The 19,220-nt window shown below is 43.4% G+C and overlaps 2 protein-coding genes across 5 annotated transcripts in view; one reads left to right on the top strand and one right to left on the bottom strand.

Annotated features, from left to right (window-relative positions):
• LOC310870918 (E3 ubiquitin-protein ligase MARCHF6-like) overlaps nt 1-14,837 on the top strand; it is a 66,422-nt gene extending 51,585 nt beyond the window's left edge. For 3 of the 4 annotated variants that reach the window (XM_083782292.1, XM_083782293.1, XM_083782291.1), the window contains exons 21-26: nt 745-926; nt 6,743-6,877; nt 7,869-7,958; nt 8,646-8,778; nt 10,484-10,619; nt 13,097-14,284. In XM_083782292.1, the coding sequence (XP_083638418.1) occupies nt 745-926; nt 6,743-6,877; nt 7,869-7,958; nt 8,646-8,778; nt 10,484-10,619; nt 13,097-13,178 (758 nt within the window). In that variant the 3' untranslated portion in view covers nt 13,179-14,284. The other variant, XR_014570282.1, reaches the window with a different exon arrangement.
• uqcr11 (ubiquinol-cytochrome c reductase, complex III subunit XI) overlaps nt 1-19,220 on the bottom strand; it is a 332,601-nt gene that overhangs the window by 119,617 nt on the left and 193,764 nt on the right. The gene's annotated exons all lie outside the window — the stretch shown is intronic.

Genomic DNA, 19,220 nt, shown 5'->3' with positions numbered 1-19,220 from the left:
GACAGGAAACGGGAGAGAGATGGGGGGATGACATGCGGTAAAGGCCGTGTCGGGTCCGGGAGTCGAACCCGCGGCACACCGCGACTGGATCACCAGTCCGGTGCCCAGACCGTTACGCTACGGCCTGGGCCTTGAATAGTTTTCTTAGTAACATTTTAGTCACCTGGAATGTTTTGGTGTTAGTCTAGTTTTAGTCGACTAAATTACCTAAACTTTTAGTCAACTAAATCTGCAGTTGATTTTGTCGACTAAAATGTATTTTGGCGGGCCTTGATGCCGTCGTAATGACTGATTTTACACATGCTGAAAATAGCCGATCTACAAGCTCACAACACGTTGCAGCGCGACGCATTGTGAGCTTGTAGATCAGCTAAAATTACCAAAAAATGTTGTCAACTAAATCTACAATTAATTTTGTCGACTAAAATGTATTTTGGCGGGCCTTGATGTCGTCGTAATGACTGATTTTACACTTGCTGAAAATAGCTGATCTACAAGCTCACAACGCGTTGCAGCGCGACGCGTTGTTTTAGTCGTCATAGCTTAGTTTTAATTTAGTTTCCATTTAGTTTTCATCCAAAGGTAGTCGCCGAACATCTTTCATCTTAGTTTTAGTCGACGAAAACAACACTGCTTTAGATGACTAAAACTAAATTAAATTTGACTCCACAAAGTCTATGAATAAAAATAATGAAAATGTGCTCGTCTCTCTCTCTCTCTCTCTGTTCCTCCCTTCCGTTCCAGTGTGGGCGGGGCGCTGGCTGATGTCACTGTGGATGGGCGGGGCCAAGGTGCACGAGCTGTACACGGCGGCCAGCGGCCTCTACGTGTGCTGGCTGTCAATCAGGGCCGTCACCGTGGTGATGGCCTGGATGCCCCAGGGTCCTAATGTCATCTGGACCAAAGTGCACGAATGGACCAGCATGGTAACTGACATGTCTGTCTGTCTGTCTGTCTGTCTGTCTGTCTGTCTGTCTGTCTGTCTGTCTGTCTGTTTCTGTCTGTCTGTCTGTCTCTGTCTGTCTGTCTGTCTGTCTGTCTGTCTGTCTGTCTGTCTGTCTGTGTCTATTTACTGTTGTAATCCACGTAACTTGAGAAACAACTTCAATTTCGACACACGCGTTCCACACCACCACAGGGGGTGCAGTGCACAGTGTCGTTATATAGACAGAGTTACGCAAACTGCGTTCACTTCATGGGGCTTCAATCCAATGGCGGCTCTCCTACATAGACTTCTATTGGTTCACTTCATGGGGCTTCAGTCCAATGGCGTCTCTCCTACGTAGACTTCTATTGGTTCACTTCATGGGGCTTCAGTCCAATGGCGTCTCTCCTACGTAGACTTCTATTGGTTCACTTCATGGGGCTTCAGTCCAATGGCGTCTCTCCTACATAGACTTCTATTGGTTCACTTCATAGGGCTTCAGTCCAATGGCGTCTCTCCTACATAGACTTCTATTGGTTCACTTCATGGGGCTTCAGTCCAATGGCGTCTCTCCTACATAGACTTCTATTGGTTCACTTCATGGGGCTTCAGTCCAATGGCGTCTCTCCTACATAGACTTCTATTGGTTCACTTCATGGGGCTTCAGTCCAATGGCGGCTCTCCTACGTAGACTTCTATTGGTTCAATTCATGGGGCTTCAGTCCAATGGCGTCTCTCCTACATAGACTTCTATTGGTTCACTTCATAGGGCTTCAGTCCAATGGCGTCTCTCCTACATAGACTTCTATTGGTTCACTTCATGGGGCTTCAGTCCAATGGCGGCTCTCCTACGTAGACTTCTATTGGTTCACTTCATGGGGCTTCAGTCCAATGGCGGCTCTCCTACATAGACTTCTATTGGTTCACTTCATGGGGCTTCAGTCCAATGGCGGCTCTCCTACATAGACTTCTATTGGTCACTTCATGGGGCTTCAGTCCAATGGCGTCTCTCCTACGTAGACTTCTATTGGTTCACTTCATGGGGCTTCAGTCCAATGGCGGCTCTCCTACAAAGACTTCTATTGGTCACTTCATGGGGCTTCAGTCCAATGGCGTCTCTCCTACATAGACTTCTATTGGTCACTTCATGGGGCTTCAGTCCAATGGCGGCTCTCCTACATAGACTTCTATTGGTTCACTTCATGGGGCTTCAGTCCAATGGCGTCTCTCCTACGTAGACTTCTATTGGTTCACTTCATGGGGCTTCAGTCCAATGGCGTCTCTCCTACATAGACTTCTATTGGTTCACTTCATGGGGCTTCAGTCCAATGGCGTCTCTCCTACATAGACTTCTATTGGTTCACTTCATGGGGCTTCAGTCCAATGGCGTCTCTCCTACGTAGACTTCTATTGGTTCACTTCATGGGGCTTCAGTCCAATGGCGTCTCTCCTACATAGACTTCTATTGGTTCACTTCATGGGGCTTCAGTCCAATGGCGTCTCTCCTACATAGACTTCTATTGGTTCACTTCATGGGGCTTCAGTCCAATGGCGTCTCTCCTACATAGACTTCTATTGAGAATGGGGACCGCACAACCAACTGCATGGGACAAGTCCTGGACTGGAAGTATAGGCAGAAATGCATTGGGACCCAGGCGGCAACAGCCCAGCTTTAATGATCTTAAATCCCTTTTATCTTAGATTGTTTTGTAGTAATCGTACAACATAAACATTAACCCATTCTGACCTGAGATCAGATTCATACGAGGTTTCCACTGGACACACACACTGGTCTGATGAACCCATTCTGACCTGAGATCAGATTCTAAAAAATGTCAGTCGTTCTTCGATTTTTCAAAAATAGCAGACCTACAAGCTCGTATCGCGCCACTCGGTGGCGCGATATGAGCTTGTAGATCTGCTATTTTTTCAATAGATAAAGCATAACATGATGCTAACACCAAAATGGGTTCCCGTTCAGAATGGGTTAAAGAGACTGTACTTGTTACTGTACAATACTTTAAAAACAGTTGTCATGTTGCACACACGCTTAAAAAATAGCTCTTATTTGTGCCGCCCTCGTTGAAAACAATGTATTATTTTCCAACTCCAGCCTGTCTCAGTTCAGGCTGCATGAACAGCGCTCGGTTTCTGCCCCCTCAATGTCGTACCTCTTCTATTGGATGGCTCTGGGGCCCCAAAACATGGTCAAACAACGTCGTCATTACATTTCCGGTAGTCGTGAGGTTTTGGATCGTTGCTTCATTGAATGAATGAATGAATGAGTTTATTTCGAACATTATCAAATACATTGAAACACTGGAACAAAAGAAGAAAATACTCTTAACAATGTCCGAAAAGGAGTAGGGTGAAGTATTAAACTTATTAGGCCCCTATACCCCCTTTTGCTTTTACGCATTTAACTTAATAGTATATATACATGAGTACACCACATATATTTATAACAACCCGGTTTATCGTTGCTTAAAGGAAGACATGAAAATAGAGCAAATGAAAACAATCTCGGCAATAGCAGAAATAAAATCGATACGACTGGTAAAACCGGTACTTTAACCCATTCTGACCTGAGATCAGATTCATACGAGGTTTCCGCCGGACACACACTGGTCTGATGAACCCATTCTGACCTGAGATCAGATTCTAGAAATGTCAGTCGTTCTTCGATTTGTCAAAAAATAGCAGACCTACAAGCTATATGAGCGATATGAGCTTGTAGATCTGCTATTTTTCAATAGCTAAAGCATAACGTGATGCCAACACCAAATTGGGTGCCCGTTCAGAATGGGTTAAAGGAAGACATGAAAATAGAGCAAATGAAAACAATCTCGGCAATAGCAGAAATAAAATCGATACGACTGGTAAAAAACGGTATTTTAACTAAATAACCGGGTAACATATTTTTCCTTGCTCTAAACAATAATTAGTGCAGTCTTATATTCAACAAGGTCCATTAGCTTCATGATGTGTGATTGTAAAAATAGTATATTGGTGTGATCCAGATATCCTGCCTTGTTGACTATTCTGATTGCTTTTTTTTTGCAGGATGCATAGTGGTTTTAGATTACTTTTATAGGTGTTTCCCCAAATTTCTACACAGTAATATTGAGATATGGTAGGACAATATAATAAATGTAGTGATCTATGATCTAAAATGTGTTTAGTTTTCCCTAGAACTGCAATGCTCCGTGCAAGCTTTGTTCTCACATAGCTTATATGGGGTTTCCAGCAGACCTGGTGGTTCAATAATACACCCAGACATTTATTTTCATATAGTCTTTCAATGTTAACATTTTCTATAGACAACTGTACTTGTGTATCTATTGTACGGTTTCCAAATAACATGAGCTTAGTTTTGTTCAAGTTTAGTGATAATTTATTTATTTATATCAAACCAATTTAATTTTAATTTCCTCAATTCTGCTGAGGTGACCTGCAAAAGCAGCTGCAGATTTTCCCCTGAACAGAAGGCATTTGTGTCGTCAGCAAATAAAACAAATTTCAACACTTTTGACACACTACATATATCATTGAGGTATAAAATGCATGCACCATGCGTTGGCGTTGGATCATTCCATGCGTTGGCGTTGGATCGTTGCTTCATTCCATGCGCTGGCGTTAGAGGATCGTTGCTTCATTCCATGCGTTGGCGTTAGATGATCGTTGCTTCATTCCATGCGTTGGCGTTGGATCGTTGCTTCATTCCATGCGTTGGCGTTAGATGATCGTTGCTTCATTCCATGCGTTGGCGTTGGATCGTTGCTTCATTCCATGCGTTGGCGTTGGATCGTTGCTTCATTCCATGCGTTGGCGTTAGATGATCGTTGCTTCATTCCATGCGTTGGCGTTAGATGATCGTTGCTTCATTCCATGCGTTGGCGTTAGATGATCGTTGCTTCATTCCATGCGTTGGCGTTGGATCGTTGCTTCATTCCATGCGTTGGTGTTAGAGGATCGTTGCTTCATTCCATGCGTTGGCGTTGGATCGTTGCTTCATTCCATGCGTTGGTGTTGGATCGTTGCTTCATTCCATGCGTTGGCGTTGGATCGTTGCTTCATTCCATGCGTTGGTGTTAGATGATCGTTGCTTCATTCCATGCGTTGGCGTTAGAGGATCGTTGCTTCATTCCATGCGTTGGCGTTAGATGATCGTTGCTTCATTCCATGCGTTGGCGTCAGATGATCGTTGCTTCATTCCATGCGTTGGCGTTGGATCGTTGCTTCATTCCATGCGTTGGCGTCAGATGATCGTTGCTTCATTCCATGCGTTGGCGTTGGATCGTTGCTTCATTCCATGCGTTGGTGTTGGATCGTTGCTTCATTCCATGCGTTGGCGTTAGATGATCGTTGCTTCATTCCATGCGTTGGCGTTAGATGATCGTTGCTTCATTCCATGCGTTGGCGTTAGATGATCGTTGCTTCATTCCATGCGTTGCTGTTGGATCGTTGCTTCATTCCATGCGTTGGCGTTAGATGATCGTTGCTTCATTCCATGCGTTGCTGTTGGATCGTTGCTTCATTCCATGCGTTGGTGTTAGATGATCGTTGCTTCATTCCATGCGTTGCTGTTGGATCGTTGCTTCATTCCATGCGTTGGCGTTAGATGATCGTTGCTTCATTCCATGCGTTGGTGTTAGATGATCGTTGCTTCATTCCATGCGTTGCTGTTGGATCGTTGCTTCATTCCATGCGTTGGCGTTAGATGATCGTTGCTTCATTCCATGCGTTGGCGTTAGATGATCGTTGCTTCATTCCATGCGTTGGCGTTAGATGATCGTTGCTTCATTCCATGCGTTGCTGTTGGATCGTTGCTTCATTCCATGCGTTGGCGTTAGATGATCGTTGCTTCATTCCATGCGTTGCTGTTGGATCGTTGCTTCATTCCATGCGTTGGTGTTAGATGATCGTTGCTTCATTCCATGCGTTGCTGTTGGATCGTTGCTTCATTCCATGCGTTGGCGTTAGATGATCGTTGCTTCATTCCATGCGTTGGTGTTAGATGATCGTTGCTTCATTCCATGCGTTGCTGTTGGATCGTTGCTTCATTCCATGCGTTGGCGTTAGATGATCGTTGCTTCATTCCATGCGTTGGTGTTAGATGATCGTTGCTTCATTCCATGCGTTGGCGTTAGATGATCGTTGCTTCATTCCATGCGTTGGCGTTAGATGATCGTTGCTTCATTCCATGCGTTGGTGTTAGATGATCGTTGCTTCATTCCATGCGTTGCTGTTGGATCGTTGCTTCATTCCATGCGTTGGCGTTAGATGATCGTTGCTTCATTCCATGCGTTGGCGTTAGATGATCGTTGCTTCATTCCATGCGTTGGCGTTAGATGATCGTTGCTTCATTCCATGCGTTGCTGTTGGATCGTTGCTTCATTCCATGCGTTGGCGTTAGATGATCGTTGCTTCATTCCATGCGTTGCTGTTGGATCGTTGCTTCATTCCATGCGTTGGTGTTAGATGATCGTTGCTTCATTCCATGCGTTGCTGTTGGATCGTTGCTTCATTCCATGCGTTGGCGTTAGATGATCGTTGCTTCATTCCATGCGTTGCTGTTGGATCGTTGCTTCATTCCATGCGTTGGCGTTAGATGATCGTTGCTTCATTCCATGCGTTGGCGTTAGATGATCGTTGCTTCATTCCATGCGTTGGCGTTAGAGGATCGTTGCTTCATTCCATGCGTTGGCGTTAGATGATCGTTGCTTCATTCCATGCGTTGGCGTTAGATGATCGTTGCTTCATTCCATGCGTTGGCGTTAGATGATCGTTGCTTCATTCCATGCGTTGGCGTTGCAGATCGTGAAGAGCGTGGCGGTGGCGGTGCTGCTGGCCGGTGTGATTCCTCTCCTGCTGGGTCTGCTGTTCGAGCTGGTCATCGTGGCTCCTCTCAGAGTTCCCCTGGACCAGACGCCTCTGTTCTACCCCTGGCAGGTACGGCCCGGATACCGTCTCAACACACAAACACACTCATTTTATCAGCACTTTGATTTCGTTTTTTTTTTTACCCATTTTGACCTGAGATCAGATTCTACAAAGGTCTTCTACATCCGGACAGTTTTCTGAAAAAGCTATGTTTCTATGTCAGTCGTTCTTCGATTTTTCAAAAATAGCTAATGCATAGACTGACCTAAGCAGAGACATTTCTGGTCTAGAGGGGCGGGTCGCGCCTCAGAAATGCGCGCACCCTGATTGGATCTCATCGATCTGTCCGTCACCCCCGGCCCCTCCTCTCCCCCCTAGTGCAGCGCTACGTCACATCATTTAGAGCGACGCCCACCCGGAAGGGTTGACTCCCACTTTTAGACTGGTTCAGCCCACGGCTTTTTCCAGGCTTTCATCTTTCGCGCAGACGAAATGAAAGCCTGGGTATCGAGGCTAGCTAATGCATAACATAATGCTAACACCAAAATGGGTTAAAACCCATTTGTCTTGCCTTACAGCTTTGAACTACTACTTTAGCTGTTGAAAAATAGCAGATCTACAAGCTCATAGCGCGGCACTGGGTGCCTGAGCTCTGAGCTATGAGCTCATAGCTATGAGCTATGAGCTCATAGCTATGAGCTATGAGCTCATAGCTATGAGCTATGAGCGCGTATTTTTTAACAATCGTGAAAATGTGTGTACGCTGTACATCCATCTTTGAATATATATTCTTTCACAGCAAATGTTTTTTTTTCTTTTCTCAAATATTTGCTTCTGGGGGGGGAGGGGGTGTGTTCATATATTTTCAGATGGGGGTCCAAATAGAGATAATTCTGGGGGACCTTGACATGAAAAAGTTTGAGCACCACTGATACGTTTTTCAGAATAAACTGTCAACATTTTGTAGAATCTGGTCTCGGGTCTCAATTAAACGGGTTTAAAGGGAACATTTACAGACAGTCAAAGCTCTAACAGACGTGTGGCGTTGCCTGTGTTTCAGGACTGGGCTCTGGGCGTGCTCCATGCCAAAATCATCGCTGCCATCACCCTCATGGGGCCTCAGTGGTGGCTCAAAACTGTCATTGAGCAGGTAAGAATCAAAAGTGTCCATCAAAATGTCCAAAATGATCCTGTGTGTCTCCTGTGACATCTATGTATGTGGGTCTATGTATGCCAACGGTATCCGTCTCCCTGGCATGTGTTTTAACCCATTCTGACCTGAGATCAGATTCATACGAGGTTTCCGCCGGACACACACTGGTCTGATGAACCCATTCTGACCTGAGATCAGATTCTAAAAATGTCAGTCGCTCTTCGATTTTTCAAAAATAGCAGACCTACAAGCTCGTATCGCGACACTCGGTGGCGCGATATGAGCTTGTAGATCTGCTATTTTTAAATAGCTAAAGCATAACATGATGCTGACACCAAAATGGGTGCCCGGTCAGAATGGGTTAACATGATCATCCTGTGTCTCTCCTGTATAGGTCTATGTCAGCCAACGGTATCCGTCTCCCTGGCATGTGTTTGACATGATCATCCTGTGTCTCTCCTGTATAGGTCTATGCCAACGGTATCCGTCACCCTGGCATGTGTTTTGACATGATCATCCTGTGTCTCTCCTGTATAGGTCTATGTCAGCCAACGGTATCCGTCAGCCTGGCATGTGTTTTGACATGATCATCCTGTGTCTCTCCTGTATAGGTCTATGTAAGCCAACGGTATCCGTCTCCCTGGCATGTGTTTGACATGATCATCCTGTGTCTCTCCTGTATAGGTCTATGCCAACGGTATCCGTCACATCGACCTGCACTTCATCGTGCGGAGGCTGGCGGCGCCGGTCATCGGCGTCCTGCTGTTCTCCCTGTGTCTGCCCTACGTCGTCTCCAGAGGAGTCGCTCCCCTGCTGGGTCAGTCACACTTTACTCTACGCTGTTGCCTTCGCTCCACTGTTGATTTCGTCTTAGACTAAAACTAAGACGGAAAATATGTGGTACAGCGGTGGCCGAACGGAATTGCGGAGCGGTCTTGATACCAGAAGGTCGCCAGTTCGAATCAGCGGTCCGACACGTTAAAAATGACCACCGCTGAAGTGCCCTAATTGGACAAGGCATTGAACCACTACCATGAAATGTTCTATGAGCAGGGCCTGGCTGTAAACAAGTGTCTGATGCTTAGTCCAGTTACCCTGGGTAAACATAGTACCTTCCTTCCTTCCTACCTTTTTCAACTGACAGAAACTAAATGGAAACTAAATAAAAAACTAAGCTATGATGACTAAAACCAAGACTAAATGTATTGACAATTTCGTCAACAAATTAAAAAACTAGACTAAAATGTTAGGAAGGGACTAGTGGACCAGAGAGATCCAGTATAAGTCATTTTACACTTGGTTGCATGCTGGAAATAGCAGATCTACAAGCTCGTTGTGAGCTTGTAGATCGGCTATCTTCAGCATGCAACCAAGTGTAAATCAGCCATTATGACGGCACCGAGGCCCGCCAAAATACATTTTAGTCGACAAAATCAACTGTAGATTTAGTCGACTCTGCTCTGGGTCTGCGGGACGCAAACAAAGCTCACCACAGTCCAGGTCTAGTCAGCCCATTCAGACAATTTCACAGGCCCGTGAAAATATGAAACATTGAAAATGAATTACTGTAAAAGTCATATTTTTAAGGTTTTCAGAAAAGCACTATCTGCCTAAGTCATCTAGGAAGGACGTAGGCTTTGGCTATTTTTTTATTTATTTTTTATCCCACGATTTTGTAACCCAGTTTTTCTTTTCACCCAGTGCCAATTATCTAATGTAATCCTGGGCGCTACACGTTATTCCAACCAGTTCCTTTCCCCTCCATCAGGCGCCCCGGCTGGCCAGGGGGAGGTAGTTTTAGAGACCAGGATTACGGCATGTTTTTGTGAGGGTATCTACCCTAGGGGACACGGGGAGAACATGCAAACTCCACACAGAAAGGCCCTATCGCCAACCCCCGCCTCGGGTATGGGCACTGATGACGCGGAGGAGGGAACACGCCGCCAGTGCCCACAGCGTCCCCAGCGGGAATCGAACCCAGGACCTTCTAGCTGTGAGGCGACAGCACTACCAACTGTGCCACCGTGCCCCTAGGCTTTGGCTATTTTTGAAAAATCTTGAAAATGTGCCTCAAATCTTTGAATATATATTCTTTCAGAGTTTCAGTGTTTAACTCAAATCTTTGCTTCTGGGGGGAGGGTCCCTGGAACAACATATTTTCAGATGAGGTTCGGCGGCATATTACATATAATTTTTGGGGTCCTTGACATGAAATAATGAGAACCACTGACATAGAAACATGAGGTTTTTCAGAAGAAGAAAAAATATAGTTTTAACCCATTCTGGGCGGGAACCCATTTTGGTGTTATAGCATTATGTTATGCTTTAGCTATTGAAAAATACCAGACCTACAAGCTCGTAGCGCGCCACCGAGTGGCGCGCTACGAGCTTGTAGGTCTGCTATTTTTGAAAAATCGAAGAACGACTGACATCAGGATTTAGAAGACATTCATAGAATCATTCCCAGGTCAGAATGGGTTAATTTCGACGTGGAGTCTAAATGGGTTAACGTCTGTGTTTAGGCGTCCAGACCGACATGCAGATCCTGGTGGAGAGGAGGATCTACCCCTTCCTGCTGATGGTCACCATCCTGCTGGCCGTGCTCTACGTCCAGATACGACAGTTCAGACGCCTGTACGAACACATCAAGAACGACAAGTCAGTACCGCACGCAACGCACACACACACACACACACACACACACACACACACACACACACACACACACACAATTTAGGCATTTAGCAGACGCTCTTAATCCAGAGCGACTTACATGTAAGCAAGAACAAAAGCATGGGAATACATCACATAAAAGCATTTATCAATATCATGAAACATGCGTAAGCTAAGAAAGTAACAGTGGAATATCTATATAATGAAACTATACATACACTATACATATAAACTAAAACTATACATATTTACTACTATGCTATACATATGTACTATGGCGTGCTATGACTATATACAATACAATTATAGTGCTGTCTACATAACATGCTATAAGTCTGTGTCAAATGCTATCTAAGCCAACAGAAATGCTATCTAAGGGGTTACACCCCTGTACACCGCCCACCTGTGGTGTCGCCACAAGCAGGCCAGTATCAGACCAGTGTTGTTTTTGGCAGAAAATGTCTATTTTAGTTTTAGTCATAGTCTTTGGACTGAAACGTCATTTAGTTTTAGTCACATTTTAGTCACCTGGAATGTCTTAGTGTTTAGTCTAGTTTTAGTCGACTAAATGTCATAAGATTTTAGTCGACTAAATCTACAGTTGATTTAGTCGATTAAAATGTATTTTGGCGGGTCTTGATGCCGTCATAATGAGTGTTTTTACACTTGCTGAAAATAGCCGATCTACAAGCACACAGTAGATGAGCTTGTAGATCAGCTATTTTCAGCATGCAACCAAGTGTAAAATGACTTATACTGGATCTCTTGTCCACTAGTCCCTTCCTAACATTTTAGTCTAGTTTTTATTTGTCGACGAAATTGTCAGTATATTTAGTCTGAGTTTTAGTCATTGTAGCTTAGTTTTCATTTAGTTTCCATTTGTTTTTGTCAGTGAAAATAGGTAGTCGACGAACATTTTTCGTCTTAGTTTTAGTCGACGAAAACAACACTGTATCAGACGATTGACAGTGGCCTACAATGACTGTATGAGGCTGCTTCTGAGAGCTCCAAGAAGCTCCAGTGCAATTAGCCAAATGTTCGTCAGTGTTGGGGTTCCCACCTGCTCTGCTCTGCTATACGCAATCTCATGTATAGATTTATGTGTAGAGTATCTGAGTCAGTAAATGACATCATTGATGTCATTAACCCATACTGACCTGAGATCAGATTCATACGAGGTTTCCACGAGGACACACACTGGTCTGATTAACCCATTCTGACCTGAGATCAGATTCAAAAAATGTCAGTCGTTCTTCGACTTTTCAAAAATAGCAGACCTACAAGCTCATAGCGCGCCACTCGGTGGCGCGCTACGAGCTTGTAGATCTGCTATTTTTCAATAGCTAAAGCATGACATGATGCTGACACCAAAAGGGGTTCCCGTTCAGAATGGGTTAATAACCCGATACGTGGTTCTGTCAGGTTCTCCTCCAGACTGTGGAACCATTGGCGAACGTGTCTGTGTATGTTCGAAACTGAACATGGTGGAACTCTTTTTATTGTATATTATTACTTTTTTAATCTATTGTACTGTTATTCTGTACTGTGATATGGATTCCCCTGAGTCTGACACACACACACACACACACACACACACACACACATGGCAAGTCGTTTTACGTTTGGTTGTGCTCGGGTGTTGCGCTCTGTAAATGGCCACATCTACAAACATGTGCACAAAAAGATATGGTGAGGCAGCTTTTTGCTTCTACGGCCCAACAGCCTGGAATAAACTTCCATTCGAGCTCAGACACGCACCCTCTGTAGACATTTTTAAATCTCAACTCAAGACTCACCTCTTTCTTCACTCTTGCTTTTAGTTGAGTTTTACTATGCACGTTCCTACCCTGCCCTGACTGATTTGCTGCATGTGGTGTTTTTATTTGTTTTTATTTATTTTATGTTCTTATATTCAATTTTGTTCTTTGCCATTGTTCTATCATTTTAACTACTTGTGTTTTATTGTATTATATTGTTGTGTCCTCTGTGTGAAGCACTTTGAGCTGCATTTATGTATGAAAGGTGCTATACAAATAAAGTTTATTATTATTATTATTATTATGTAGATCGGCCATTTTCGGCATGCAACCAAGTGTAAAATCAAGCATTACGACGCCATCAAGACCTGGGAAAATATACGTGTGTGTGTGTGTGTGTGTGTGTGTGTGTGTGTGTGTGTGTGTGTGTGTGTGTGTGTATAAATTAGTTTTTTTTGTCGACAAAATCTACTGTAGATTTTGTCAACTAAAAATCAAATCGACTTAAAAAAAGGATTTATTTCTAAAACGTTTCAGATGACTAAAATATGACTAACCCTGAATGGAATTATATTCCAAAGACTCTGATGATTAAAAACTAAATCAAAATCTTCCGTCAAAAATCAACGCAACTCTCTTCCCTATTCCTATTGTCTTGTCCTCCCCTCCCCCCCTCTCTCTTGTCTTGTCCCCCCCCCCCACCAGGTACCTGGTGGGCCAGCGGCTGGTCAACTACGAGCGCAGGGCCAGGAGCACTGGCCCCGCCTCCTACAACACCTCCTCCTAGACTGGACCATCTGATTCTGGACCCAAAGCACACCTCCTCCTAGACTGGGACCTCTACTGGAGCTCCTCCCACAAACACCTCCTCCTCCAACACCTCCTCCTAAACTGGACGATCACCTCCTCTTAACCCATTCTGAACGGGCACCCATTTTGGTGTCAGCATCATGTTATGCTTTAACTATTGAAAAATAGCAGATCTACAAGCTCATATCGCGCCACCGAGTGGCGCGATACGAGCTTGTAGGTCTGCTATTTTTGACGACTGACAACGACTGACATTTTTAGAATCTGATCTCAGGTCAGAATGGGTTCATCAGACCAGTGTGTGTCCAGTGGAAACCTCGTATGAATCTGATCTCAGGTCAGAATGGGTTAAACTGGACGATCACCTCCTCTTAAACTGGACACACAGCACCTCCTCCTATAGACTGGACCTCCACCCACAGCACCTCCTCCTGGACTGGACCTCTCCTGTACCTCCACCCACAGGAGACAGACAGGAGCTCCTCCCCTTTGGATGTGGAGGTAGAAAGGTGGAAAGGACTGCATGTCAAAATGAACCGAGGGGGGGGGAGGAGGAGGACTAGATAAAGTCACATTTAAAAAAGAAAATCAGACCCAGTGTAAAGAAGTGAGCGGTGCCTTTTTGACCGGTTAATCTCATGAAGCTACAGTCATAGGAACGACGTTAAACCTGCTGTGGTCCGTTCATTTCAAAAAGGGCTGCTCAGCACAGCAGCGCCGCTCGGTGGCTGCAGCTGTCGTTGCCCATGTGGACAAAGCGGCATCATCGTGCTGACGTGGATTAATTAATTATTAGAGACACACACACACGCGGTGAAATGTTGGAGCGGCGTGCACCGCTCAAAAGAAGAAAAGAAAAAAAAAACCCTCTGAACAAGGCGAATGAATACACTGGACACTGAAAATCTGCCAACCGTATTTGAACGCAACCGGAACATCTAGGAAGTAAGCAGAGCGCTGGAACGTGGCGAGAACCTGCTCATGATTTAACACATTCTGAACGGGCACCCATTTTGGTGTTGGCATCATGTCGTGCTTTAGCTATTTAAAAATAGCAGATCTACAAGCTCATATCGCGCCACCGAGTGGCGCGATATGAGCTTGTAGGTCTGCTATTTTTGAAAAATCGAAGAACGACTGACATTTTTTAGAATCTGATCTCAGGTCAGAATGGGTTAATCAGACACAGTGTGTGTCCGGCGGAAACCTCGTATGAATCTGATCTCAGGTCAGAATGGGTTAACACATTCAGCCCCGACTGCCGTTTTTATATATGGAGGTTTCTATGATTCCTTTTGGAATAGTTTGAGTTGAAACCTTTACCTCGTTTTGTGCTTCTGCTTTGAGCATTTTGTTTATTTGGCATCTTTTGTTATTTTATTTTAAAACATTTTGAGCTCTACTGACACTTTAAAGTGACGTTAATTGGAGCGCTGCTACGCAGAAGGAGGCAAGGAGCCATGGCTATAGAGCGTCCCAGTCCCGCCTCCTTTCATAACGACGCCACGCCAGGCCCAGGAAATTAATCCCAGTGCATTTTTCCTCATAGACATTTCAAAAAGTATTTATTTAAAGACCTTATAAGCGTCGTACGAAGCCAAACTCGAGTCGTGACAAATCATGACAACAAACACAATATTTTGGACCAAACAAATAATTACAAAGAAGAAAAACAACTTCTTTCTAATTATTTGTTCAGCCCGAAGAATTGTGTTTGTTGTCATGATTTCCTCACAACTCCAGTTGGCTTTGTGCGAGGCTTAAAAGGGGGGGGGGCGGGAGAATGCGACGCTCTATAAGGAGGCAAGGAGCCATGGATATTAGGAGGCAAGGAGCCATGGATATTAGGAGGCAAGGAGCCATGGGTATTTGCATTATAATGGCAACGCAGCTTCAGTCGTTGTGGTCGTGATGCCAGTTTTAGCTTATTTCTCAAATGACTGGAGAAAAAGAAAAAAAAGCAGAAGTGATTTGATTGCGGTTTTGTTTATATTTAGTTTTTATTTTATTTGCAGTGTTTTTATTTGACCGTTGATCGTCGTATAGTGAGGAAAAAAAGGCTGCTATTGGACAAGAGGAATAAGGAAGACGTCTTTTTTTTTTAGAGACAATCTTGGCCCGAGACTTTTCTTAACGTGGTTTTTGTCATTTCAAAGGAAGAGTGTGCGGTCGGTCTCCTCCTCGCCTCTCAAAGGCAGAGAGGACTGTCACCAACGCAAATTTAAGTGGACAATTAATTGTAACACAAATAATTGCGAACACGATTTAATTGTGTGTTTTTTTTTCGCGTTAAAAACACGGATAGTGTAAATTGCCACTGTTCAAAGCGAGCGCTATGCGACGGGTGGCGAGCTTGTGTGCATTTTGAAAATGTTATGTGAACATTGTTTTTACGGAAATTATTCTGATTCATGTAATCATTTCTTACAGGCCTATCCCCCATACAAATGTGTGATCCCAAAATCTCACACACACACACACACACGTCAATATTGCTATATACGGTAATAGGAATACAATTACAGGTTTTCCAGTCATGGCGAGCGGCGACAATGGAAGAAAACGCAACGCAGGCTATCCCAACTTCTCTGAACGTTTTCTAAGATGTGGCTTCGTTAATACTATAGTCGATATATAGGATCAGCTCTTAAGTCTGACATTTAAATACATTTTAATACCCGCTTTGTGACGAATATAAGACAACTCGGTTATAAGACGATCCCCATTTTTCACGACAGATTTTGTGGAAATGGAACATTGAATGTCAAATATAGTCTCAAGTCCCCCGATTATAACGCGATCCCTCTTTTTAGGATATTTGGTAAAAAAACATACGGTAGTCTTATATTCAGCACAATAAGGTACTTACTGGCTGCTATTGGAAGTACTTAACCCATTCTGAACGGGAACCCATTTTGGTGTTAGCATCATGTTATGCTTTATAGCTATTGAAAAATAGCAGATCTACAAGCTTATGAGCTTGTAGGTCTGCTGTTTTTTTTTTGAAAAATCGAAGAACGACTGACATTTTTATAGAATCTGATCTCAGGTCAGAATGGGTTAATCAGACCAGTGTGTGTCCCAGTGGAAACCTCGTATGAATCTGATCTCAGGTCAGAATGGGTTAATTGTGTGATCGCATTCATAAAATCCAGTTAGACCTTTTTGTTTTTATAATAATAACAGACATTTTTAGTTTTTTTCTGAAATGCTGTGTGTCTGTACGGAGCCCTTGAATGGCCATTGATTCAAAATGTATTTTATCTCGTCCGTACAAGATATTATCTTGTCCGTACAAGATATTATCTTTGTGTGTACTTACGAGATATTATCTTGTACGTACGAGATAATTATTATCTTGTATACGAATGTACGTACAAGATAAAATATATATTTTTGAATGCATGGCCATTCAGGTACTATACGATATTATTTTAGGCGATTTGATTATTATTTTTTGACGCGCAATTTTTCAATCTGTTGCACTTTATTCATGCAATTTTGCAAAATCATTTTAATAACCCATGGCAGCACGGTGGTCGAGATTTTCAGGGTGTGTCGTTTTTTTTTTCTTCTCCGTTTCGTATTTTAGATGTCAGTATTTCACAGTTTGATTGAGTTTTTCTTTTATTTACTTTTTTTCCCCCACACACACACAAGGAGGAATTGAGTTTGCATTTATTTTGACACTGAATTTGTCTTTTGGTTTGAAAAGAGATTTGTAATTGTTTAAAAAAAAAGAAAAATAGATAAATAGATTTAAAAAAAAAAGAGGGGTGGTGAATCACTATGTTTGACAGGTTAGTTCATCAGTTGGTCGTTAACCCATTTTGGGCGGGAACCCCCTTTTGTTGTTTTAAAGCATTACATGTTATACTTTAGCTATTGAAAAATAGCAGATCTACAAGCTCGTAGCGCGGCACCGAGTGCCGCGCTACAAGCTTGTAGGTCTGCTATTTATTTTTTTTGCAAAAAAATCCTGAAAATGCGGCGCAAAGACATTTTATAAATTTCGACGTCAGGCCTAAATGGGTTTTAAAAGACATTTCTATGGATGGTGAATCAACGACATGTTTAGGTGTTATTGGAAGCCGTGTGTGTAGTTTAGTTATACGCCATTATTATTATTATTATTACACATTTAAAACTGTGAAATGCTGAAACCTTCCGTGTTCTCTCATGTACTGTACAGCGCTGGTGGCATAGTGACACATTTTAGACCTGTGTATTACAGTTTGTATACAGTAGGCAAATGATCTATTTTTATATTTGCACATAAAAAAAAGGCAGTGTCAGGTTTCAACGCCCGGCTGCAGTTCACCCTGTTGTTGTTGTTGTTGTTTGGTTTAGCAGCATTTCATAATAAATGTTTGTAACGCATCGTTGAGAGTTTCAGCTGTCGTTCATAATGCCGCCTAACCTCCGCTGTCACCAGACTGTCTACCTACTTTCACTGAAGTGACAAATGTGAGTACCGTTTCCACATTGTCTTGTACATCTGCTATTTTCACTATTTATCTATGGGGAACTCTCTTCAGCACTCTCCGGTGGACACATTTGGAGTTTCAGGCGACGGTGGTGGCTCAGGGGTAGAGTGCCTGGATGGTAACCGTAAGGTTGCCAGTTCGAACCCGGGCTCCCCCAGAGTTACTGTCGAAGTGTCCTTGAGCAAGACACTGAACCCCTAATTGCTCCCGATGTGCTAGTTGGTGCCTTGCATGGTTTCCACTGCCATCGGTGTGTGAATGGGTGAATGTAATGCACAATCTCTGTAAAGCGCCTTGGATAAAGGCGCTATATAAATGCACCATTTACCATTTTAGATTCATGTCTCAGTTCTATGGCCAAACATGGGTAATGGAAATGGCCTAATTCCAATATCCACCAATATTAGTAGCCTATAGAGACCCTGTCTTGATTTTTATACAGGATATACTTTTAAAGTATATGTATTTTTCCAGTTTTTCATGTGTCTATGAGGTGACAGTACAGTAGTCGTTTTTATGTGCAATGGTGTATTCACCTTGACAGTCAAACAGGCCAAGGAAATAAACAGTAATATAGTGACATCACACTATCAGCCCCTCCCCTAACCCCTCCCTCCCCCTTTATCATACAACTACAGCTGTGGGTTCAGTTCAGGTGGATCACCACCCATCAGGCAAACCAGGCATGCTTGATGAACTGGTGGGCGTGCCCACTTAACCCATTCTGACCTGAGATCAGATTCATACGAGGTTTTCCACTGGACACACACTGGTCTGATGAACCCATTCTGACCCGAGATCAGATTCTAAAAATGTCAGTCGTTCTTCGATTTTTCAAAAATGGCAGACCTACAAGCTCGTATCGCGCCACTCGGTGGCGCGATATGAGCTTGTAGATCTGCTATTTTTCAATAGATAAAGCATAACATGATGCTAACACCAAAATGGGTGCCCCGTCAGAATGGGTTAAAAACAACATTTTAACAAATACTGCACACTTTTTAAAATATTATACCTCATATAACGATAAGACCTGATGATCATGTTTTAGGGTGGAATAAAATCCCGGCACTCCATCTTTAACCTCTGAGGCTCTTCTGCAGGAACGTCGACTTAGCTAACGGCCCCCCGGCTGTTTGTTTCTGCTGAATTATCCAATTAGCTTCCTGCTAATGCTCAGCACTTACTTAACGAGCCCTGTGGGAGAGTTGGTGACAGATTAGGGTCATGGACACAAACTGGACTGGACTTCCACTGGACTGGAGTTGGAGACAGATTAGGGTCATGGACAAACTCAGGACTGGACTTCCACTGGACTGGAGTTGGTGACAGATTAGGGTCATGGACAAACTCAGGACTGGACTTCCACTGGACTGCGACCCTCTACAACTGTGTTTGAAGTCAGACAAACGGGTCACATGACTGTAGGCACTTTAACTATAATTAAACCCATAATATACTTCATTGACTGGTCAGTATAGTATATATATACATATATATATATACATATATATATACATATATGAGCACCC

This window comes from Protomyctophum parallelum (genome assembly GCF_964188405.1).
Source record: "Protomyctophum parallelum genome assembly, chromosome: 14".
NCBI lineage: Eukaryota > Metazoa > Chordata > Actinopteri > Myctophiformes > Myctophidae > Protomyctophum > Protomyctophum parallelum.
This window is presented reverse-complemented; position numbering and strand designations above follow the sequence as displayed.